Source organism: Suncus etruscus, chromosome 2 (assembly GCF_024139225.1).
Source record: "Suncus etruscus isolate mSunEtr1 chromosome 2, mSunEtr1.pri.cur, whole genome shotgun sequence".
NCBI lineage: Eukaryota > Metazoa > Chordata > Mammalia > Eulipotyphla > Soricidae > Suncus > Suncus etruscus.
Genome location: NC_064849.1, coordinates 104,356,689 through 104,383,058, shown reverse-complemented (window position 1 = coordinate 104,383,058; position 26,370 = coordinate 104,356,689). Strand labels below are relative to the sequence as shown.

The 26,370-nt window shown below is 33.3% G+C and overlaps 1 protein-coding gene across 1 annotated transcript in view; it reads left to right on the top strand.

Annotated features, from left to right (window-relative positions):
* The window catches only part of PLCXD3 (phosphatidylinositol specific phospholipase C X domain containing 3), a 153,506-nt gene that overhangs the window by 78,632 nt on the left and 48,504 nt on the right, over positions 1 to 26,370 (top strand). Inside the window, exon 2 of the mRNA XM_049767694.1 lies at positions 19,417 to 20,125. Within this exon, the coding sequence (XP_049623651.1) occupies positions 19,417 to 20,125 (709 nt within the window). The remainder of the gene's footprint in view (positions 1 to 19,416; positions 20,126 to 26,370) is intronic.

Below are 26,370 nucleotides of genomic sequence, written 5' to 3'. Positions count from 1 at the left end.
CTGGAGAAAATGTCAAGACACAAAAATGGGCTTGCCAATTTACCTTGCCCAAGGAAGACTTGCTGTTAGTGACTACATAGTCTTATGGACCTCTATGAATCATAGTTTTACATAAGTATTGTTTGTTTAAGTCTTTCTTCTGGTATCTGTAAAATCACATTGCCCTCATTTTTCTATTAGTAGATGTTATCAGGACATCAAAGACTTTGGGGTTCACTTACCATACTGTATTTATTTGCTCTTTGATTTAGCCATTAGATTTTTTCTCATTTTCTTATTAGCTCAACTGTGCATTATTATTATTATTATTATTATTATTATTATTGCTATTATATATTATTTCAGGTATTAGAAGCATTGTAAATCACCAGTGCTTGAAATAACATGTATAATAACAATGATGTTAAATTTTAAAAACTTATGATTTTATGTTTCTCTTGTAGCAGGACTTAAAAAAATTAAGTTACCATATTTAAAATGCACACTCTTATGATATTCAAAGACCAATTATACTAGTAGAAGTTTGAAAACTCTTCTCTACGTCATGAGTAGAATAATTACTATCAATTATAAATACAAAAAATCTATATCTGGAAATTTTTGGTAGTAATTTTCAGCAAAACTAAACATACAGAAATTCAAATATACTGACTGTTAGAAGTAAAGTATTGGTAGTGTTCTCTGGGTCTTTTTATTTTAAATATCATAAAGCAGAGGCCTCTCAGCTCTATTCATTTATTTATTTATTTATTTATTTATTTTGTAATCATTTTTATTGTGACCAACGTGAATTACAAATTTTTCACACTATTATTTAAGGTACATTGTGACATTATATCAGAGGTATTCCCACCAGCAGTGTCGTCCTCCCTCCACCCCTGTTCCCAGCATTTTACTCTTTTGCCCCCCAGACTGCTAGTATAACTGGTCCCCTCTGTGTATAGCTTGTTGAAGATTGGGTATCGATTCTGTTGTTGACTTTGGGTTTGGGTATCGATTCTGTTGTTGACTTTGGGTTTGGTGTTTAAGTCTAATCATTTTTTATTTCTACTCAATGTTCATATGACTGTTTGGTTCTGGTACCATCCATTTTTCCCCTCAATTTATGAGGCAGAACAAGATGATTCAAGCTATGTGGTTCCGTTTGAAAAGAAAGAAAAGGAAAAAAAAAGAAGAAAGAAAAATAAACTAAAACAAAACAAATAAAAAAAACCCAGGAGGAGTCTGTCTAGTGATTATAAATAACAATTTGAAAAGAAAAAAGGTGGAAAAAGAAAAAACATAACAAAAAACACACAACAACCCCGTTATTATGTTCTGCAAAGTTTATGATTCACATGAAGTAATATTGAACACATTCATTTGCAAAGTATCTACTTGACTTTCTTTTTTTTCTTTCATTTTTTTTTTTTTTTTTTTTGTGATTTTTGGGTCACACCCGGCAGTGCTCAGGGGTTATTCCTGGCTCCAGGCTCAGAAATTGCTCCTGGCAGGCACGGGGGACCATATGGGACGCCGGGATTCGAACCGATGACCTCCTGCATGAAAGGCAAACGCTTTACCTCCATGCTATCTCTCCGGCCCCCATTTTTTTTAAATATAATTTTTTATTTAAGCCCCATGATTACAAGCGTGTTTGTAGTTGGGTTTCAGTTATAAACAGAACACCACCCATCGCCAAAATAAATTATATTAATAACAAGTATTTATAATATTGTGTAATAGAGAATTCCCAAATTAAGCTCTCATTCTAAAGAACATAATACAATAAATGACAAGATTTAGTATAATCATTTTTGGTTTGGTTTACTTCTCATCTTAGTCTAAAGTCTTGAAAAATGACTGGTTGTCATGACAAATTATTATTTTTCTTTTATTCCTAAAGAAACCAAAAATAAGTCTCTTTATTTTTAAAGAGACCAAAAGTGAATATTCTTTTTTTTTTTTTTTTTTTTTTTTTTGTTTTTGGGCCACACCCGGCGGTGCTCAGGGGTTATTCCTGGCTGTCTGCTCAGAAATAGCTCCTGGCAGGCACGGGGGACCATATGGGACACCGGGATTCGAACCAACCACCTTTGGTCCTGGATCAGCTGCTTGCATAGCAAACGCCACTGTGCTATCTCTCAGGGCCCGAAAGTGAATATTCTTAAATGAAATATATATTTGAAATATATTGAATTTATTAACTACAAATTCAATATAAACAGCTTCTACCGGTAGATATTAGAAATAACTTGGCAGAGTAATACGACTTTACAAAAAATATTTTTCTTAAAATAATTATTTGAGGGTCAGGAAGACACCTCAGTGTTTAGAGGCAGTATCCAAGTGTAAATCCTTGTACCACACAGCCTCCCATACACTGCTGGGTGTAGAGACATCTAAGTACTACTGAGGTTAGTAGCACTACATTCTGAGTTCAGAGAATTGAACCATGGGCTAGCTGGCCAAATATTTCCAGAAATGGCCACTGAGTCCCAACAAGCACTGCTTAGGAGGCAACCCTCTTCCTGTCCTTCCCTCAATTAAAGTGCATTACTTTTCACATTCTATTTTTTTTTTATTTGGTAGACTTTTAGGTTCTCATTAAATACATACTAATTGGTGGTCTAATAATATGTTTTGAAAACCACTGCATACTATTTTACTTATAATATATATCAAGCAGATACCTACCTATCTAAACCATAGTGGTGATTGGAAGAAATTGATTTGTAATAGAGTAGTTTTGGAATTAAAACTTTTATATGGTACATAATATGTGTGTGTTCTTATATTTATTGGACCAAATGTCATGTTATGTCCAATAGTGATGTCTATGTTCTAGTGTTTTAAAAGCCTGTCTGTATGTATCTACAAACTGTGCACTCACTTACAGACATTACTTAGCTCTACTGTGAGATTGAAAAGCTGACTGAGGTGTGATGTTCTCTTCACAGCTGAGTCTCAAATCCCAAAGATGGAGGAAGGAAAAGAAATATTGGAACTAAGACCATGAAATAAATAATACCCTTGCCTCAAACACTTCTTTGATAAGCAAAGATCCAGCTGTTGGCAAGAAGTGGTGATTTGTCAGGGATTTCAGATCAAAGACTTATATTTCAAGAAGAGATTCTTTCTGTAGCACAAACATGATTAAGGGTAATGTGTTATTTTAGATTTTTATAATTTAAAAGGAAAGCCAGTATTGACATACATACAAGAACAAAGCTAAATAGGTTTCAGAAACCTGGCTCTCAAAACTAAGGGAATGTAATCATTGAACTGTTTATTTGCCACATTTTCTATTTGTTTTCTTCTGAGATGGAAAACACAATTGTGGTGGGTATTTTTTTCCTTTCAGACCAGTTGGTTTAGTTGTATGGATTTGGACTTATCTAATATTCTTCCTCTTTCCCCTGAAAATTCATTTTGTCCTTTGTGATTTACCAGAGCATCTCCTATAGTTAGAAGAGATTGACCCCAAATCTAGGGTTAGTTTCTATATTGCTGCTCTAGTGGAGAGCCGAGAAAAAGGTGTGATTATTTTTTTAAGTCTTTTCTACTCCTACAGAGGAGTGGGAAAACGGGATTGACTGGGTGGCAATAGCATCTCCTTTCTCAGCTCCTTTTTCTATCCTTATGTTACTTGTTGCCTAACTATGACAGTCATCTTTATTTCTCAATGGCTGTTGTTAATGCTTAGTGTTAGGGATCTTTTGCAAAGATCCAACTATTGGGGGAAGAAAAAGAAGTAATGATTATATAATAAATTTTCTTATACCTAAAACCCTAAAAGTGCTGAGTTGGGAGAACTGTGTAGGTTCTGGTCTTATCAGGGGAAGACCCAACACTGGTGGAAAGAGCCTATTATAGCAGGTATTTAAGGAATATTCTTCTAAAACCAGTAGAGCTTGATGTTAAAAGGGCATTTATAGCAGAAAAGAAAAAGACAGATCTTCACAACATATTGATTATCTATCTAAAGTACTTCTAGATGTATCAATATTTTAACTGAGAGGTTCTAAAAACTTATTTTAAAAATAGGTCTTTTTTTTTTTTTTTGGTTTTTGGGCCACACCCAGTAATGCTCAGGGGTTACTCCTGGCTATGTGCTCAGAAGTTGCTCCTGGCTTGGGGGACCATATGGGACACCGGGGGATCGAACCGCGGTCCGTCCAAGGTTAGCGCAGGCAAGGCAGGCACCTTACCTTTAGCGCCACCGCCCGGCCCTTAAAAATAGATCTTATGTCTTAATGCAATTGCCTTTCAGGCTACTAATGGCAACAAATTATGTACCAGATTCTTTGTGTTCAGAGTTCATAATGCAGAAATAGTAATCAATAGAGACAAATGAATTTATTCACTATTTTCTGTAACCCATGGCTAGTGGTTACCATGACTTTATGGTAATTTTATAAATATATTATATGAGTCCCATTAATAGATGAGTATCTTAAGGTCTAAAGAGATGAAAAGATATTTCATATAACATATTTATTGTACATCTTTTATGTGCCAATTCATGTGCCTTTTGTTGGAGATACAAAAGTGAACAAGATTAATTGTATTTTTGTTCTCCTAAAATTTGAGTTCTATTGTGAGGAAGAAGAGATAATAAACAATGAAATAAAATGAAATTTAAAGCTAGGGATAAATACTATGAAGAAAAGGAAACATAACCATGTGATACTGAATGAGAGACAGCAAGGATAGGTGGATAATTACTTTAGGCAACAGATTTAGTTAAGATGACATTTAAGTTGAGACTTTAATGAAAAGGTGCCAGTCATCCAAAGTACTAGGGGCAGAAGCTTGCAGGCAATGGGACTAGCAAGTGCAGGGGCTAAGTTGGAATAAATTTAGTATTTTTGACAAGCAGGAGACCTGTGTGGCTGGAGTCAAGCATCAAATCCCGAGTGGCCTGAGAACCCAGAGTTGCATGTTGTGAAAGTCACCTCCGACTCTTATTTCTTTTAGTCTCTGAAAAATCACGGTGGGCAGAAAATGAGAGATAATCTGCTTTGTAAGGCAAATTTTCTTATTTTTCATCTTAGATAAATCACTATCTCTCTTTCAGGTACAGGAGGTTTTGGACTTGTCATTTAGAGTTGAGGCATAACAGAGTTTCAGAAATAGGTTTTTCTTCTTGTGTGTTCCCAGATTATTTACCAACAAACAAGTCCTTTCTGAGCTCCTTTCAGTGTTCTGCTAAAATGGCCAAAGCCAAGATGTTTTTTAAAATGTCTTTTTCTCCTTTCTTATCTTTGCTATGCTTCTTTCATGGATACTACTTCACATCATTTTTATTTATCTTCTTTGATTCGTCTTTCTCCTGACTCAGGGCATCTGGTAGAGTGGTCATAATATATCTAGAAATATAGCCATTTGAAAGGGAGCATCTGGGTCCACCAAGAGAAGAGGGCTGAGACTTCCTTGTGCTCAGGTCTGTTGTTGCCTTGTCCTTGGCCAGGAACTCGTGTTTGGCTTATTGATTAAGGTGTCTGACGTTCAAATGAGCATTAATAAATAACTGGCCTCAAAATGATCAATATAAATGCTTTATTATTAACATTCAATTAAAGGAATTTTAATGTATAAGGAGGAATTAATTAAAACTAATTCTTTGTGGCTCAGTACAGTATTTCATCATTATTCCATTACATGGAACTGTATCATCTCCCAACTTGGAATCATACTTTCTGAATTATATCTCTGAGTGAGAGAGGGAGAGAGAAAGGGAGAGAGATAGACAGATAGACAGAGACATAAAGAAAATTAATAGAATGGAAGTGAGGGAGCATAGGGAATGAAGAGAAAAGGCCAAGGTAGCTGATAAGCAAAAAGAAATTAATGTTAACAATATATGTTAAATGACTTACTATTCAAAATGTGGTTGTAGAAACAGAAGTAAGAGGGAACTTTATCTAAGTTTAGAATATTATGCCTTATCTCAGACAGATTTAATAAAAACTTAACAATACCCACAAGTTCTCTATGTTTACTAGCATTTAAAAAAACAGCCTTAATGATTGTATGTATCTGGGATTTATTATCACTTTCTGCTTGGACTATTATTTATCTCCAGAGTTTTGGAAGTTATTTTAGTCTGAATGGTTTCCATTTTAAGCAGGCTTTCTCAGCCCTGTTAAAACTGATAATATGATTTTTTTTTAATGTGGGAGTTGTCTTCGCAGTATGTTCAGACAATTCTCAGTAAATGCTACTTGTAGCCCTCCAAAAGTGCACAAGATTCCACCTGCTTTCAAAGAGACCTTGGCTGAAAATGACTGCTGGCTAGGAACCACTGAGCTAAGACAGCAGATTGGGTATAATGTTTTCTAATTACTTGGCAAATATTACAACTCCACTGATTTTCCCCATAATATCTTTCTAATTCTAATACAGATCCTTCCTGGTCTAGGACTTTCCCATTTCTTGGATGCTGCTCTCACCAGTGTTGGATTGCTAGGCACAGAAGTGGGCAATGCTGTTATTTTTGGCTCAGACTAGCAGCACTGCAAGCCCTGGGAGCATAAGTCCATTTGACTTTCTGCTGAGAAGGAGGGTCCTGACAGATGCTTCAAAGGGAAAATGCATGACTGTGCTGATTTAGAAGTAATTTGGAACTCAACTATTTCTCTTTTAATTATTTTCATGGCAATCCTACTGATAGTGCTTATAAAGAGACTCATTTGAAAAAGAGGCTTAATATTTTTACCCAAGGTCACAGCTGGCATAGATGCTCTTGTCTGCCCCTTGTCTGCTACTTTTATAGGATCCACCGTCAGTGCATCCATCGACTTAAGAAAATAACCCAGCAAGTTTAAAGAATTTGGGATGTAAATTGAGCTTCTCTTCTGGGAAGCTATCAGTGTAATTATGTTTCGCAAATTTTGCATCTGAATTCCTGATTTAAAAGAAGGAAGTAAGGAAAACCAACCTTCTTGGCTTCAGCTTAGTGTGTCTGAGATGTAAAGAGAAAGAAGACTTTACATGATACAAGAGATAAAGTTTGATCTAAGAAATCTCAGCGTGATTGTTTTGATGATTTCACAGGAGGATTCATTTTGATGTGTGAGGTGTCAGGTTTAAAATTTCAAAATGCATTTTTTATACGTTTATCAGATCATGTGAACTACACATATAAAAATATAATGAAGAATTTTCAATTAGAGGATGACTGAGACAAGAGTATGTGCTGGGTATAAAACGTGATTTTTATTCTCCTAAATTTAATCTTTCTAAATCAAAAAAATCCAAGTAACTGATCAGTTTAATTAACAGGACAAAGAAAAATGGCATTAATTATAAGATTTACTGTCAAATAATAACCTATAATTAATTTTTCTGTCATAGTATCCTGCTGCTACATTTGGAGCAAACCCATTGACTCTAAATCAAGTAAAGTGATTTAAGATTTAGCATAGGGGGCCCGGAGAGATAGCACAGCGGTGTTTGCCTTGCAAGCAGCCGATCCAGGACCAAAGGTGGTTGGTTCGAATCCCGGTGTCCCATATGGTCCCCTGAGCCTGCCAGGAGCTATTTCTGAGCAGACAGCCAGGAGTAACCCCTGAGCACCGCCGGGTGTGACCCAAAAAAAAAAAAAAAAAAAAAAAAGATTTAGCATAGGGGTGTAAGCATTTATTTCCCTTAAACTTGACCAATTTGCACTGCATATAATCCCCCTTCACCATCAGAAATGATCCTTGACGTGGGTGTCCAATTCTTCCCCCCTAAAATTTTAATTTTGTTTTTATAATCAACATATTTACTTCTATATGATTGTAGTAAAAAACCAAGAGTGGGTTTCATTTATTTTAAGTACTACCAGAAAACCACAGTCCAAATTTATCTTAGATAGATAAAGGCCAGGATCCACACAAGGTACTGCCATTAGGGATCCAATACACTGAAACAAAGAAAAAAAAAAAAAAAACCCTGGCAAATCAGTATTCTGAGAAAGTATCATTGAAGAAATACAGACTAACTCAGAAGATGCCCATGTTTTAGTTACCAGTTTTGAATTTAGTATTGTGATTTTCGTCTTCTGTACCTTAGGTATTGTGGGTTAAAGATGGAAACAGGATTGGAGAGATAGTAGAGGGGTTAAGGTTTGGAGTGAATGTGGTAGACTCTGGTACTCTATATGCCACCCTAAACACTACCAGAAGTGAGACAGCACCCCCCAGCTCCCACCAACAAAAGATCGAACCATGTCATATAAACTCAGGCTATATAGACCACTTTCTGAGAAATTTGAGCAGAAATGATAAAGGAAAAAAGGACTAATAATGGACTTAGTACATAAAAATTATTAGTAGTACATGTTATTAGTTTTTATAGCATATTCCATGTAGATACTTTTAACCCATTGGCTTGAATAAAATAGTTTATATTAATAAATATGAATACAGTAGTTGGTACAGAAAATTAGGAGGCATATATAACTTTATTTTAGGAAACTTATGATCTAGTTTAAGATTAAGGAAAAATATGTAGAAGACAGAATAAGATACAAAAGTAGAAGTATATAATGAACATAAAAAGTGTTAGTTATACAATCAGTAATGATTACTGAGGAGTAAGGAGGAGGTTCACAGGCAAAGTGCAAACTATCATGATTAAGATTTTTTTTTCAAAGAGGAAGGACTACTAGAGTTATAAAACAGACAAAGAATAGATTTATAAAGAGAAGAGAATAAACTTTAGTTTGTACTTTATCCTTTCCCACAGAAAATGGAAACCATGCCCCCATGCCCATGCCCCACCTTAGAAAAGGGCCTCAAAACCTAATTCTGTTCTTTTAATTGCTTGTTCAAGAGACATCTTTGGGGGGGCCAGAGAGATAGCATGGAGGTAAAGTGTTTGCCTTGCATTCAGAAGGACGGTGGTTCGAATCCCAGCATCCCTTATGGTCCCCTGAGCCTGGCAGGAGCGACTTCTGAGCATAGAGCCAGGAGTAACCCCTGAGCACTGCCGGGCGTGATCCAAAAACAACAACAGCAACAAAAAAAAAAAAAAAAGAAAAAAAGAAAAGAAAAGAGAGACATCTTTGGGTTCACAGATAAAAGATTCAAAAGTTCTCTCATTCCTGTGGTATTGATTTCACTATTACAAAAGGTATCAAAATATTAAATATTCAGAAAACCGGATCTTTTGAAGTGGGAATTTTGTAAACATTAACACTGTGCCACGTAACATATGTGGTACAGGAAATGAGAAGAAAACATGTTTTTTCCATACATAAATTATTATAAGCAAGCTCCGTGGTCTATATGTCAAGAGAAAATAGCTCTAATTTTGATGTTGTTCAAAGCAACCAAGAAAAAGATAATTTGAATTTAGTTTAAGATAGTACCTTGTGATGCCAAGCTCTATACAAGCTTTTTCCTTGGGGCCAGAGTGGTAGCGTAAGCGGTAGGCGTTTGCCTTGTACCACACTAACCTAGGACGGACTGTATTTCGACCCCCTAGCATCCCAAGCCAGGAGTGAATTTTTTACATGAAATATTTGTAATTTACTTTGGTTATAATGAAAATTATTTTAAAAATTAAATTTCAAGTATTTCATGTAATGTCAACTGACTTACTGAATAGTTAGTTAAAAATAAAACTTCCAGCATCATTATCCACTGTATGAAAATAATTTACAAAGTGATATTAGAGTTTATATAGAAAAGAATCTTATGTTCATAGAAGAAATGTTCTTAGTAGAAAAATAATAGAAAGTAAAAAAGCCAATAAAGTAAAAATAAAGTGAAAATAAAAGGGAATACCAAGAATGTTCAATTTAGTCAAAAGAAGAATAAATAAGAATAATAAGGAAAAGACAAGGTAATTAGTAAATTTATAGCAGCAATTTACCTAATTTATGAATAATTACTTAAATGTTAGTGGTCTAAACAAATCTAAAGGCAGAGATTGTCAGACTAAATAAAAAAGTATATTCAAATGATATTCTGTCTATAGGAAACCAACTTTACACATAAAAATAAAACTAAAAGAAAAAGGACAAAAATGTCTTTCATATTAATATCTAGAACAAGATATATTACTCAGAGTAAAGAGGAATAATATAAACTAAAGATATTAGTAGATACAGTAGACAAAATTACAAATATTTATGGACTCAATAATAGTTCATTTATATATAAAGCAAAACAACTGAAGCATTAAAAATGAATAAATCTCATAATAGTTATATGTCAAATTTTTTCTCAGTAATCATAGAACAAATAAGCTTAAACTATAGAGATTTTGAACATTTAAACATTATTACTCATTAAATTAGTTTAATTAGTGTTTATGGAACTTTCAGTACTAGTGGAATAAAATTTTATTTTAACCTCACATGAAAATTTGCCAAATAAAATTTCTTAATAAATGTAAATGAATTATTTTATCAGAGCATGCTCCTTGAGAGAAATGCAATTAAATTAGAAAAACTAATAAGCAACTTCCTAGGAAACTATAAATATTTACTAAATAACAAATTCATAGTTCATGAGGAAATTATAAAATAATTTTAACAGAATTAAAGAACCAGAGTAATTTTGGTACTATAGCTATATTTTGAGGTAAAGCTTATTATTAAACATTGAATCTTAAAATTAAGTATTTAGGGAAGAATAAGACCTAAAAATTGGTGATCCGAATTTTAACTTTGAATAACCAATTAAGTAATACTACTTTTAATTCTATTTTAAAAATATATTTAAACATCATGATGGAGTTAGTGTGAAACTAATGTGAATGAGATTGTCTTTATAATGTCTATTTTAAGCTTATTTGTTCTATAATGTATTTTTACTAGCTGTGAAAAGATAAAAAGATAAAAGTGGACTATTAGGTATATATGTATATATATATACTTATATATATATACTTATATATACATATATATGACACTCTATTCCCAGAAAACTGGATACACATTTTTCTCCAGTGGCACAAGAGTTATTCTCCAGGATATACCATATGCTGGCCATAAGATGTATCTCCATAAAGTCAAGAGAATAGACATTGTACACCCTAACATTTCAGATCACAAGGCAATGAAATTAGAAGAGAACAAAGGGACACTGAAGAAAAACGTTAACACCTGGAAACTAAACATCTCACTATTGAACAACCAGTGGGTCAGAGATGAAATCGAAGAGGAAAACAAAAACATACCTGGAAACAAATGACAATGAAGACACAAATTATCAGAATTTATGAAGACATAGCAAAAGAGGTACTAAGAGGAAAATTTATACGTTTGTAACACACATCAGAAAGGCAGAAGGGGCCTACATAAAAAGCTTAAAGACACAGCTTTTAAAATTAGAAAATGACCAATGAAAGGAACCAAAAATAGGTAGGCAGAATAAAAATGACAAAGCTTTAGAGCAGAAATCAATGAAGTGGAAATAAAAAAAAAATCAAAAGATCAATGAAAGCAAAAATTGGTTACTTTGAAAAAAATAAACAGATTGATAGACCACTGGCAAAAACTCACAAAGAAACAGAGAAACTTTTTGTGTGTTAATTTTGTAGCCTGCCACCTTGCTATATGAGTCTATTGTTTCTAGAAGCTTTTTGGTAGAGTCTTTAGGGTTTTCTAAGTAGAGTATCATGTCCATCTGCAAACAGTGAGAGCTTGATTTCTTCTTTCCTATCTGGATTTCCTTGATATCTTTTCTTTGCCTAATCGCTATAGCAAGTACTTTCAGTGCTATGTTGAATAGGAGTGGTGAGAGAGGACAGCCTTGTCTTGTGCCAGAATTTAGAGGGAAGGCTTCAGTTTTTCTCCATTGAGGATAATATTGCCACTGGCTTGTGGTAGATGGCCTTAACTATATTGAGAAAGGTTCCTTCCATTCCCATCTTGCTGAGAGTTTTGATCAAGAATGGGTGATTGGACCTTATCAAATGCTATCTCTGCATCTATTGATATGATCATGTGGTTTTTATTTTTCTTGTTGTTGATGTTGTGTATTATGTTGATAGATTTATGGATGGTTAAACTATCCTTGCATTCCTGGGATGAAACCTACTTGATCGTAGTGGATGATCTTCTTAATGAGGCATTGAATCCTATTTGCCAGGATTTTGTTGAGGATCTATGCATCTGCATTCATCAGCGATATTGGTCTGTAATTTTTCTTTTTTCGTAGCATCTCTGTCTGGTTTAGGTATCAAGGTGATGTTGGCTTCATAAAAGCTATTTGGAAGTGTTTCCGTTTGTTCAATTTCATGAAAGTTTCTTGCCAGGATTGGTAGTAGTTCCTCTTGGACAGTTTTGAAAGAATTCATTAGTGAATCCAATCTGGGCCTAGGCTTTTGTTTTGGGGCAGACATTTGATTACTGTTTTAATTTCATCAATGGTTGATGGGGGTGTTTAGATATGCTACATCCTCTTCCTTCCAACCGTGGAAGATTATAAAGAGTCCAATAATTTCTTCCAGGTTCTCATTTTTAGTGGTGTAGAGTTTCTCAAAGTAAGTTTCTGATTACCCTTTGAATCTCTGTCATATCAGTAGAAAACTTATGAAGCAAAAACTGGTTCTCAAGGGAATTTAATAACATTAAGCTATCTCATTTTTTTACATTTTTAATATGGTCAAAGTGAATGACAAGTCTTTCACACCATTAAACAATCTCTTATTGGGTTCATAATAAGTAATAAAAAAGAAATTATAAGTGTTTATCTTTCCAAAGATTATATAGATTCAGTGAAATCTCTACCAAAATTCCAAATAACATAATTAAAAATTTGCATGGAATCAAAGATAAATGCTTATTTATTTCAACCAAACTTTATAATGCTACTTTTCCTAGCCCATGAATGTGGACTCTATTTTCATTTTCTTGATCTTCTATTTCTTAAATAGTCATAGATTTTAATGTAAAATCTTTCAACTCTGATGGTAAATAAGTTCCTAGGTACTCAATTAACTTTAATTAAAATTGGCATTGATTCCTTGGATTCTTTCCTATTATACTTTCTTGTTTTCATACTAAAATTGCAACCAGTTTTTGTGTATTGAATTTTGTAATTTGTTACTTTACTCTATTGATTTAGTTTGTATTCAACTTTTGGTCATCTTTTGAGTTTTCTCTTTGGGAGGGGGGGGGTTGGGTCACACCCCTGGCTTCAGGTTACTCCTTGCTCTTTGCTCAGAAACCAATTCTGGCAGGCTCAGGGGAACCATATAGGATGTTGGAATTTGAACCCAGGTCAGAATATTTGAACACAGGGTCAAACAGCAGTGCAAAGCAAATGCCCTACTACTGTGCTATTGCTCCAGCCCCAACTTTTGAGTTTTCTGTGTATATTGCAAGTAATGTATTTTAATCTCTTTTTCAACTTGGATATCTCTTATTCTTGTTCTTGCCTACTTACTGTGACTAGTAATTCCAGTAATATGTTGTCTCATAATGGTGAGAGTGTACACTTTTGTTAGAATAGAAGGAAATATCTCAACAATATTGGAATATAAGGTGAGAGAGTTAACATCATACTTAATGGCCTAAAACAGAAAGTTTATTTGGTTTTGGTTAAGATTTTAATATGTTAGAAAAAGTTCATATAAAATTAAGGAGAGAAAATCAACCAAATAATGAAATAAATTTGCTTAATTTTGCTATATCATTGGGTTTATACTATATATCATATATGCATATATAACATGTAATACATAACAAAATATAACATATATGTAGCATATAACATATAATATAATATATATGCATATATGTGTATTTATATAGTATATATAAATCCATATACCATGCACTACATGTATTTACTATATAAGTATATATGTACATATGCATCCAATGGGAATTATAGTTGATTGTGAATAATGTTGCTTTGAACATATGGATATAATTTTTTAATTATTTTTTTATTTCTTCAGATAAATGCCTAGGAGAGATTTTGCTGAATCATATATATAGAATTCCTATCTTTATTTCTTTTCTTTTTTTTTTTTTAATTTATTTATTTTTGATCATAGTGGCTTACATATTGTTGACAATGATATTTTAGGTACATATTTACATAAAATCAGGGGGAATTCCCATCACCAAATTGTCCTCCCTACACCTCCGTTTTTGTCCTACCACCCATATCCTCTTCCCTCACCCCCAGGGTAGCTAGGATGTGTGGTCTCCTCTGTATCTAGCCTACTGCATAGTAGTCTTGCACCTCTTTGGTCCTGGTGTCTCCCTTGTTTCCCCCTCTAATTGGGGGGGCGGGACTAGCTAGTTCGAAACTTTTAAGAATTTTCTACACCATTTCCATATAGATGGTAATTTCTTGCACCAACATTAAACCAGGGGTCCCTTCCATTTACTGTCTTTTTTGTTTTTAGTAGGTTGTTTTTTCCTTAGGAGGCCTATCTCATGGTCTTTTAATGTGTCAGTACTTTTAATGTTAATTTTATGTACATCAAATTATAGTAAAAAAAAAAACCAACTACTAACAATAGAAAACTCTGCTTTTTATCATTAAAATAGCGACACTGACAGTAAATTTAAATACAAATTTATTTAAACACAAAACCACCATTGTATGTGGTTCTTCCTTTAGTTCACTTTGAGATGGATCACTGACAATATTCTTCAAATCCCATAGTCTCATCCTGTCCCTCAGATATCTAGGGAAAAAATGGAGCTAGGAAGAAAATGGAAGAGATCAAACCTATAGCACTGCGTTGAATTTCATTTGTAAATTTAATGAACTCTGAATATTTTCTCAATGTGGAAAAGTTAACTATCCATGGTTAAGCTGGACCTTTTTTCCTGATGATTCAAGAGGATGCTTGGAAAAACGTTTTTTTAACTCAAGAACGTTCTTTATAAGGTTATGTTATTTTCAAATGTTTCACTTGCTGAACGTTCAGTGGCTGGAAAAAATTTTCTCTTTCAGCAAAGATCCAAGTCCTTGGGCATTCATCTTTAAATCTTTATGCCTCATTTGAGTTTTGCTTTGTATATATTTCCAGTTTGTGATAGTAAATATATTTCTTATTTATATAAACCACCTCCACATCATTTTAGAGAAGTGTTTGTCCATCTTTTCCTTGGATTGCTTTTATTGTTTTATGAATTATAATATATAATGTATATTTATATTGATTTTAATAAATAACCACTAAAACAATTGCTTAAAACAGCACACAGTTTCTTGTAGCAAGAATTTAGGAAAGGTTAACCGGATTTCTTTGCTTTGGTTATTTCAGGCTACAATCATGGGACATCACCTGCTTCAATTCTTTTAGTGGTTGTTAGTAAGATTTAGCTTCTTATAGGTTCTGAGTTGTAGCTTTTCAAATTTTTTTGTCTCATGGCTTTTCCAGCATGGCTGTTTGGTTCCAGTGATCCTCAAACTATAGCCCATGGGCCACATTTTGTATTTGTTCCTGTTTTGTTTCTTCACTTCAAAATAAGATATATTCAGTGTGCATAGAAATTTACTCATAGTTTTTGTTTTTACTATAATCTGACCCTTCAACAGTCTAAGGGACAGTGAACTAGCCCCTGTTTAAAACATTTGAGAACCACTGGTTAGTCAAACCAGCAATGGAGAGGGTAGCAAGATGGCAGTCACTATCTTTTGTAGTACATAATTCTATAGTGATTGTGCAACTCAATTCATTATAAGTGAGTCACTAGATTGAGTCTGTGCTCTGGAGATTTGATGTGAATGCCAAGAGATGAAGTAGTGGTAGAAGCAATTTTAAAGAATAGATACACTTCTGCCTGAAAGAGGAGATGATTTTACAGATTGAGGAAAAAAACCTAATGAAGTGCTTGTTAGCAAGAAAGGAATGTTCAATTCACTTAATGAAATCCATAACAAAAAAATTTTACTGAGCTGGATTCTTTCTTTTTTTTTTTTTTTGAGCTGGATTCTTAATGAGAGTAGCCGTCACCTGACCTGGTAGGGAGGAAAAATCAAATACATAATTGAGAAGTTAACTTCTCATAAAAACAAAGGAGTAGACTAGGAAAAAATGTGGTTGTAGACCAGCAAAGAGATCATGAATGGGGCTGCTTTTTTTGGGCAAAATGCCCTGGCTTTCAGGATATAAGAATAATTCACATTTTATATCTCAATTATTGAAAGGTGATCAAATTTTCTTTAAGTGCAATGGTCAAGTTAGAAAATTAATATTGGGAGAGGAACTTCTAAATAATAAAAAATTGATATTCTTTTGAAAGCCAACATTACATATTTTGTCACAAAATTTATGGATGGTAAGTGTACTTACTGATATTTAAATTTTATTTTCCAATATTTTTTAGTATGAAGCACTCATCATGTACCATCTTATACCAGATACAGTGCATATACCATTGAAGCATGTAATGTAGAATGAATGGGAATGGGGCACCAGTGATTTTTTCTAATTATATTATATTATAACTTATATTTATAAATAAATATAGTTATATTTATAAATAAACTATATTATATATTATATTTTAACTTGTTTTAACCTTAAGAACACATTTGCTCTATCGTACATATACACAATGGTATATTACTTGGTTCTAAAATCATGACATTTTCTACTATATGGAAGAATCTGAATATCATTCTGAGTGGAGTTAGTTAGAGGAGATGAAACTAGCATAAAATCTTTCTCAAATACAGAATATAAATAAACTTAATTGTGGGATTAAAAAAATGCTCAAAGACAATAGAAAAAAGAGCATAAGAACTGATATTCAATAGGAAATATACCACTTGAGAGGGAGGGGATAGGCAAAGACACAGAGAGAGAGAGAGAGAAAGAGAGAGAAGAGAGAAGAGAGAGAGAGAGAGAGAGAGAGAGAGAGAGAGAAGGCGGCAACCTTTATTGTAGAGGGAAGCATGGTTTATCCTCGAGGAGGGGGTGCTGATGAAACCCTATCCACAACATTATTATAAATGATATGCAAATTATATATAGATATCGATATATATCTTATAATGCAGACTGGTAAATGGTTAACTAAGGATTGGTGATGGGAAGAAGACACTGTGAAGGGGTTAGTATTCAAACATTGTATGCCTGAAACCAAATCATAATAAACACTCATTTTTCTGGGACTAGAGAGTTAGTACAATGGGGAGGGAACTTGCCTTGCACATGGTCAACCCAGGTTTGATCCCCACATTGCAAATGTTTCTCTGAACCACACCAGGAGTAATTTTTCCACACAGAGCCAGGAGCAAACCCTGAGCACAGCTGGGAATGACTGACTTTATATTCCAATATCACTTTTTTCTTAAGTAACAATAAATTACTTAATTAGAAATTAAAATACATTTTTACAGAAGTTATAAGATTGGTGACTTTACTTTAAAATATTATTACAGGAACATGGTGCAAAAAGGCACTAACTGTGGAAAAGAAATATAGCCGTTATTAAATTTTCTTTGTACTTGCTTCCAATTGTATCTTTGGACAATTGCAAAAGTCAATTGCCAATTACTTTCATCCACTTTCCTTTAAGTTTCTGAAAGGTAACTGCTTTTACCTTATTTGTGGGCTTTATTCATTTATCTATATTTTAATCCTGGATTTTTAAATTATTATTATTCTCAGTAATATTTTGACTCTTTCATTGAAGTTATACTTAATCACTACTGAATCATAATATGGCTAGTTTATCTTTTTTATACTTATACTATCAGCTGGCTGAACAACAATCAATCAATATACACAGTTAAAATTCTTATTAAAATTACCTTTGCTAAAATCTAAAATTAGAGTTTTACTTATCCAAAAAGTGTTGATAATTCTTGTATTGTCTTCCAGAAATAGGTAGGTCAGACCACTAAAAATTAAATCTTTGTATTTGCATTTATATTTCATTATTTTTAAAAATTATAAGTTCTAATAACCATCTGTTCAAAAATTTAGTTTGTAATTTTCAGGATATCATAGCATTTTCCAAATATTTTATATGATTACCATGCTATTTGAAATCAATACCTTTGTGATTCCTAAATGTGATTGATGTTAGACATATATACTTATGTGTGTACTTAGCATGTATATATGTAAATATGTATGTTTAGACACAAATGTAAGGAATAGACAAAGATAAATATATCCCTGAAAAATTGTTTCAAAAATCTTACAAAGTTAAAGCCTAATATATTCATGGAAAATGTGAAGGGTTGTGTGTGTGTGTGTGTGTGTGTGTGTGTGTGAGTGTATTTTCAATCAGGGGAGTGAATGAACTAGATAAGAGTGTGCCTCAAAAGAGCTAGTATGGGAGGGGGTCAGTAAGGTCTAAATAATAGATGCAGAGGGATGTAAACTTTCCTTTCTAATGTATGGAAAATACTGGATAATTGATTTTACCTAATCTGTAGATAATGCATGCTTAAGAATGAGAAAACTCAAAAAAAATAACTTTAATCTTAAAGTGATTTATCTTTTTGCATACAATAATTGTCTAAATGACACTTAATCATAAGCAAATAATGTGCATTTTCATCACTACATTCATAAGTCTTGCCTTTTGTCATTGTCAAAGATAAACAGGTTGTCCTTTTTAGAGGGGGCCACACTCACCGGCTCTCAGGGGTTACTTCTGGCTATATGCTTAGAAATCACAACTGTCAGGCTCAGGGACCATATGAGATGCTGGGTATAAAACCCAGATCAGCTTCTTGCAAGCCAAACAACTACTCTGGATCTGTCTTTTTATTCTTAAGTAGTTCTTCTGAATTTGAAATCTAAGCCAAGGAGAGCTTTTACTGCTGAGAAGAAATATTTGTGAGGAAAATAGACCATTAGTCGAATTTTAAATACTGTCAGTTGTGTTAACTTGTAAAAAAAAGAAAAAAAACACATTTTATTCAATATGTATGAAGTATTTGCTTCATCTAAATTCGGTTTCCCAAATACAAAGTGGAAAGGTGATATTAATTATATCAGAATTATACTACTGTCTTGCCTTTTTTTCTTCCTTCCTAGATCCCTTTATACTTTCTGAAACATATGTAGGTAATATTTATTATACAAATAATCTGTTTGTGATTCTAATATTCTTTGAAGCAAGTCTTCTAGGATTAATGTCAACCCACAAAATGGAAAATAGCAAGCTTTGGGGCCTTTGGGAACTGGGGAGTCCCCATAAAATTGCTTTATGGTGACTTATGACATCAATGTGGAAAGTCAATCTTAATAAATCCTAATAAATTAAGTAGAAAAACATTTGAATTAAAAATAATCAAATGGATAATCAATTTTATTTATTGAAGTTGTCTATATACTATACTAGGTTACAAGAAAGACCATTCTAATAATAAGTTGAACTAGGTAAATATTACTTAGCTGTTCCTTTACATTTGAATAAGAGGTGAGCATTTTAATATGGAAAATAGTTAGAAAGGGCAAAGGACTATAATCAAATCACATTATGCTTTATTACTCTTCTAGGATCTCATGATTCCTTCAGCTTCTACATTGATGAAGCTTCTCCAGTAGGACCTGAACAGCCAGAGACTGTCCAGAATTTTGTTTCTGTGTTTGGCACCGTGGCCAAAAAGCTGATGAGGAAATGGCTAGCCACTCAGACGATGAACTTTACTGGTCAACTAGGAGCTGGCATCCGTTATTTTGATCTTCGAATTTCTACCAAGCCCAGAGACCCCGACAATGAGCTTTACTTTGCTCATGGTTTGTTCAGTGCCAAAGTCAATGAAGGCCTTGAAGAGATCAATGCATTTCTCTCAGATCACCGCAAGGAGGTTGTCTTCTTGGACTTCAACCATTTCTATGGGATGCAGAAATACCACCATGAAAAACTGGTCCAAATGCTGAAAGACATCTACGGAAATAAAATGTGCCCAGCAATTTTTGCCCAGGAAGTTAGTCTACAGTACCTATGGGAGAAGGAGTATCAAGTGTTGGTCTTCTACCATAGTCCAGTGGCTCTGGAAGTGCCCTTTCTCTGGCCTGGGCAGATGATGCCAGCACCCTGGGCCAACACTACAGACCCAGAAAAACTGATCCAGTTTCTTCAAGCATCTATCACAGAGAGAAGAAAGAAGGGCTCGTTTTTTATATCTCAGGTGGTGCTGACCCCTAAAGCTAGCACAGTTGTCAAGGGGGTGGCCAGTGGCCTCAGAGAAACGATCACAGAAAGGTAAGTGTCTCCTTAAATTGTTGGGTAAAGTTTCAGTGATTTCACACAAATTCATAGAATGAATAAGTAATAAAAATAAAGCTCAGACCCAATTATATTAAGTTTATTAGAGTTTCCATAAAATCATATCACAAACTGTTGATTTGTTTTAAACTAAAAGAAATGTGTTGTCTCTCATGCTTGGAAATAGAGTCTCAAAATAAAGTGCCACAAAGTTTATTCCTTCTGAGAGAGCTCTTTGAAGAAGAAAATCTCCCATTCTCTTCTCTTGCTTCTGAAAATGGTTAACGATCCTTGGTGTTCAAAGGCTTGAAATGCATCATCACTACCATGAAAGGAAGAGTCCTTCATGTATACATGAACTTCTCCCCATATCTTTATCTTTTCTTTATTAAAACAATTATACTGCATTTGAGTCTTTAATCTCATCTTAACTTGATTGCATCTGCTTATATTTCCAAAGATTTACTTACAAGTATAGGAAAATACTAATACTTTTTTGTAGGATTGTATCAATCCCTAGCACCATATATTTTGCTTCCTTGTCATGCTCCCCTTTTGTAAATATCCTTTTCATTGTTGCCTTGAAGTTTATATATCAGAAAGCCCAAATTTCACCCTTTGGAGACTTAATTCTTTTATAATATTAAATAAAAAATTGGAGTTCAGGAACCTAGGAGATAGTTCAATGTTAAGGGGTATGTTTTGCTTGTCATTGACCCCAATTTAATGCTAGACAACTCTTGGTCCCCTGAGCATTACTCACATATTTCTGGAACCTCTCCCTTCCCAAGGATCATGGAATGTGTGTTAAGATGTACATAAGAACTGTTTGGCCCACTCAGTCCCTGAACATATTTAGGAGCCCCTCCCCCCTACTCCCTTACCAGTTGAGGTTCAGAGAAATAAAATGTTTTTCTATGGCCACATAAACAATGTGTGATGAAACAATATCTCAAAACTTGTTCTTTTCAAGTGACATTTCTTTCTTTACACTCTTCCATAGGCATGAATTAGTATACATAAATTGATAGATACAGACTTGGTCAAAGCCAGCCATAAATTGTAAAGAGGTGATTATTGCCAAGGTTTAACATAAGCAATCATGAAAGATCTTTGCAGCAATTTCCAAAGAAGATGAGAAAAAATATAATTAAGTCTATTATTTATTTTTGAGTTATTCACTAAATAAGAACATTGTATGAAGTAAAAAACACTTGTAAAATTAAATTGTTTATTTTGATTGACATTTTAATTATAATGAAAGCAGAAAATAATTATATCTCCAGGGCTCTAGTCTTTGTAAATAAAGACAAAAACACGAAGAGAAAACTTTTGGGTTTGAAAATAGTTTGAGTGATCATTTAACATAGCTCATAAAGTGAGAAATGGCAGAATGGTAGGAGAAAAAGGTTTAATAGGAATGAAATAAACTTGCAAAAAAATATCTTGAGACAGGTTACAAAAAACTACACCTCAAGAGTAATTGAGAAAACTAGAAAGTGACTTTAAGCATGAGTAACTTGATCATAACCTCCTTTTAGACAAATAATAGCACAGGCTGGAGGATAGAGGAATGAGCAGTGCAGATATGTTTAGAGTATTTTAGCAAGATAATGCAAGCTACACTGAAGAAGTGAGAAAACACATTTTTGCTTTGACATATCATCAGCGTCATAACAAAAATCAGCATGATTTTGGTGACTATGGTATATGTGAATGGGAAAAGAAAAGTTAAGTGGTTTTTTTTTTGTTTTTGTTTTTGTTTTGTTTTGTTTTGTTTTGTTTTTGTTTTTGTTTTTTTGAGTAGTAGAATGAATGTGGAGACATTCACAGATATAAAACAACACTGAAGGTGAGACAGAAAGATAGTATAGTGGTAGGGTGTTTGTCTTGCATGCAACTGACCCAAATTTGATTCCAGTATTCTATATGGTCTCCTGAACCTCCAAGGAGAGATCCCTGAGTCCATAGGTGAGAGTAAACCCTGAACACTGCAACCAAAATAATAATATCAACTGGGACTCAGACAATAAGTATGAATAAAATATCATTCATTCTAAATTTAAAGTGACAGTGAGGTATCCAAATAAAGTGGCCATTGATTATTAAAAATAAAGGCCAATCTATTTGGTTACTGTTGGCATTTTAGGCCAAAATAATTAAACTATTAGAGTAGAGGGGTTTCTCCAGACATATTGTTTTCTGTCCTTCAGATAATGCCTTGAATCTTCCCCATTCCTTCAGATATAAATGAGATGCCCAGATTTTTATTATACATTATGTGCAAATATAATATATTTAAGATTTATATTATGTATAGGTTTCTTATTTTCTGTGGGTAATAATTCTTCAGAATTGCTGTGGTTTTCTTACTCCTGCTGCTTCTGGGTTACATTATTTTATGGATTGATTAACCCATGTGACCTATCCTGCCATTCTGTGTAACCTGAGACATAAAAATACTTCTTGCTTATTTTCTAGAAGGGTTTTTGACTTTATAAATGTAAGGAGACTGATATTATTATATTATTATTATAGATTTATATTTATTAAAAAATATCCTGATGTTGGTTATCTTCCTTGTGTGAAAACTAGGCCATTTTCATCCCAGCCTCAGAAAGTCATTTCTTCAACTTTTTATTTTACCCACATACAATTTTTTTTCTAGAAAATAGCAACTTACTATCTATTATACTTAAAAATGATGAAAATACATTACTTGAAGCTGGAAATATGTTCTCAAGTTTACAACAAAGAGCCTTTAGATTTTGAGGAGTTTCTGAGGCTCCTTTAATGGAAGAAAGAAGCAAGAGGAACCAGGAGCAAAAGAACTGCAGTAGTCTTATTTTTTCAATACCTTGACTCCAATAAACTTTATTTATATTTGTTAACATATAGACATGAAAGGAGTCTTTCCATGTCATTTGAACTTTACCTTCTGTTGTTTGAATCTTTTCTTAGCAATACATGTTTGTATATAGTAGATCAGCTCTGCATTCAATAAAGAATCATACACTAATTTTTTGTATGTGTAGAGAATGACTCTTAGGACATAGAAGGGAAAGCTTCTCAAGGAAAAGACTTTCATTTGATCCCTCTTGGGCTAACGTGCAATTATAAGTCAAATTAGTCTTTTGGTAACTTACACTTGAGCAGAGTGTTATAAAATGGGATTTTTAGTAAAATATCAAGCCAGGAGAGTACTGTTTAATACGTATATGAAACATCTACATACCTCTTCCTAAAATTCTTCAATGCTCATCAACACATAATTCTCTAAGTAGTACTAACTTGAAGAATTCTCTTTACAATTAATTGATTAGACATTGGTCAAGAACTAGGTATTTTTCATATGGCACTATGATAGTTCATTGTTAATCCAGTTTTAAAACAGTGCTCAACCATCTACTTTAATTTATAACTTTTTACTTGTTTATTTATCTTATCTATCTGGACTGCTAAAATGCTATATTACTGAAATAGAAAGAAGTTGGAAAAGAATCATTTTAAAAGCCTAAAATAGGCTCTGTAAATATAATCAGCATTTTTCTCTCTAGACAACCTCTCTCTATAGAGGAAGAGAAATTATAGATATACTTTACACAATTTTGAATACTGTTTGCAAACAATTTGCAAATATATCTTAATACTTGTGTGTTACAAGAACATGAATGGAAGTTTATCTTATAATTACTGAGAATTTGTTTACTCCTTTAAACAGACTGTGAAGCCTATATTCTGAGTACAGAATAACATGAATGAATCTCTGAGATTTTATTTTATTTTGACATATGTTAGCTTTGTGAATGATATCTGTTGGAAAGGTTGTTTTCAGTCCTTGGTGTTTTGAAAAGCCATTACTTAACTCTGAGAATTCCTCAAAGAACACTTGACTTCTCACAATTGTACTATTTTCTTTTTCTTTCCAAAATGATGAAGCTCATGCTGAAGTCTTTTTGTACTATTGCCCTTGCCATCATGCCACATCTGATACCAAAAGGTGTAATGAGAATCCTTTCCCACCAAAGGAAAAATTACTAGGCAATTTTAAGACCCTTCTTGGCTTTGAGTATTTTTCCCTGTACAATTTAGAATTTAAACTTGCTGGTCTCCACTATTCTCTGCAATTTTTAAATGTTACAGTCTAAGATCCTACATTTAACTAATTTTCCTTAATTATTATGTCTAATATTTGAGTTAACAAAACTTTGAGCACATGCATTTAGAAAATAGTATTTGAATGTGGGTGGTTTTCAGGAAAACTAAATTCATTCCAGTTTGGATTTAGGTACCATAAATTTAATATGGTAACTGGTTCCAAATATTACAGATGTGTTTTCTACAATTTATCAATGCCAAAAGACACTGATTTTATATATTAAAGGCCTATTTTTAATTTACTTTTCAAACAACAGCTTTTGCACCTCACCCCCACAGAATTCACACATTCTTAAAAAGAAGGTGTGCAATTTGAGTCAAGTCCTTTCCTAATTTGAAGTATATTAAATTATAGGTGTTTTAAATAAAAGTTAACCAGACCACCTGTTAGAACTTTTAAAGAACAATGCATCTTTGCAAATAAATTGATAGCAGTTTAATTTAGACAATATAGATGATACGATAGCCATAATGATAATAATGCAGTTATATGTGCTCATTATTAGATAATAAACTAACTGCTTTATATGCATTGCTTGATTTAATGTTTAAAAATAAAAGTCTTTGAAAATTAGTACACTTGGGAGCTAGAGGAATAGTACAATGGGTAAGGCACTTGCCTTTCATGCAGCATAAGAAGATTTGTTCTCTAGCATCCTCTGTGGTATGCTGAGCTCACCAAGAATTAGCCCTGAGTACAGAGCCAGAAGTAGACCCTGAGTAACCCAGACATCACCCACCCCCTCCAAAAGTTAGTGCAATTGCCATCTTATCTTAAAGATGAAGAAACTTAACCATACAACAGTTAGGAAAATTATCCAGATAACAGTTAACAAAAATGATTCATAGATAAATCTAGGTTATTTAAATTGTAATTTTAAATAAAACAAATATATTTGGATTCCTAGCCTTTTCTTTCTTTTCTGAACTAAAAGGGGTTTTATTCAGAGGTACTGAGGAAGGGAAGGGAGAGGATAGGGAGAGTAAGGAAGGAACTTAAGGAAGACCAGATTTCTTCAAAGGCTGAGACAGCCCATGTGTCCCAGGGTTTGAGTAAGAAAGTACTCAGAGGGGAAGTGAGAGTAACATGTATGTGCAGACACCATGGGCATGACTTGGTAACATGTATGTGGGCTGCTCTTTATTACATGTTAACTTTTATAGGTTTTCTCCTTACCTACCCCAGAGCTTTCTTTCTACCTTGGTAAGTGTAAGTCTTATTGTTAAGGTGATTGCTATTGATATTGGTCTTCATTGGTATTCCTTTCCTGGCTTTTGATCCTGCTGAAGCTTCCTAAAATGTCTAATAAAAAACTAAAGTTGTATTTGCATTGTTCCTTAATGTGTTACATCAAATATGAGCTCTTAAAACTGTGACCACTTTTTCTATCAAGTTTGAAATTAAAATAGTTAAGAACACAAAAATCAGAAAATAAAAATTGGAAAATATGGAAGCAAAGACCAAGTCTCACATAGTGATTAAAAGAAGAGTGTATCTGGTTTAAATTTTGGTCCTCTTTGAGAAAAAGACATGATTGTATTAGACAATCTTCTTTTCTATGAATGTAATTTTTAATTCCTAGGCAAGCAATAGCAGTGAATGGAGGTAAGATCTTGAGGAACAGTAGTAGTTGTCTTGAAAGAGTAAAGTAAAGAGGAATAATAAGAAAGGCAAAGTGAGAGAAATATGAAAGATGTTGAATGTAGTTAAATGTAGTCTGATGCCTATTCTAAAATAAACCAGAGGCATTAGTAAAAAAAATAAAATTAGTAAAAAAATATAATAAATCCAAATAATAAATCCAAACAGGTCCTTCAGAAGTTAAAATTGAATGCCTTTTCTCTAGGTCCAATAAAGATGACAGATCAAAAGATAAACTCACCTGTCAATGGTAGGAAACAAACTAAAATGTCAGCAAGTGGGTGGGAGGAATGAAAGATTAAAGACATGATGTGATTTCAGTCTCATGACAGCACTGCCCTTTGACTAACTGGGGATATGATTCATTGTATTCTTTGTTTTGTTTTGTTTGGGGGGGGGCACAGTTGGCAGTGTTCAGAACATACTCCAGTTCTTCACTGAA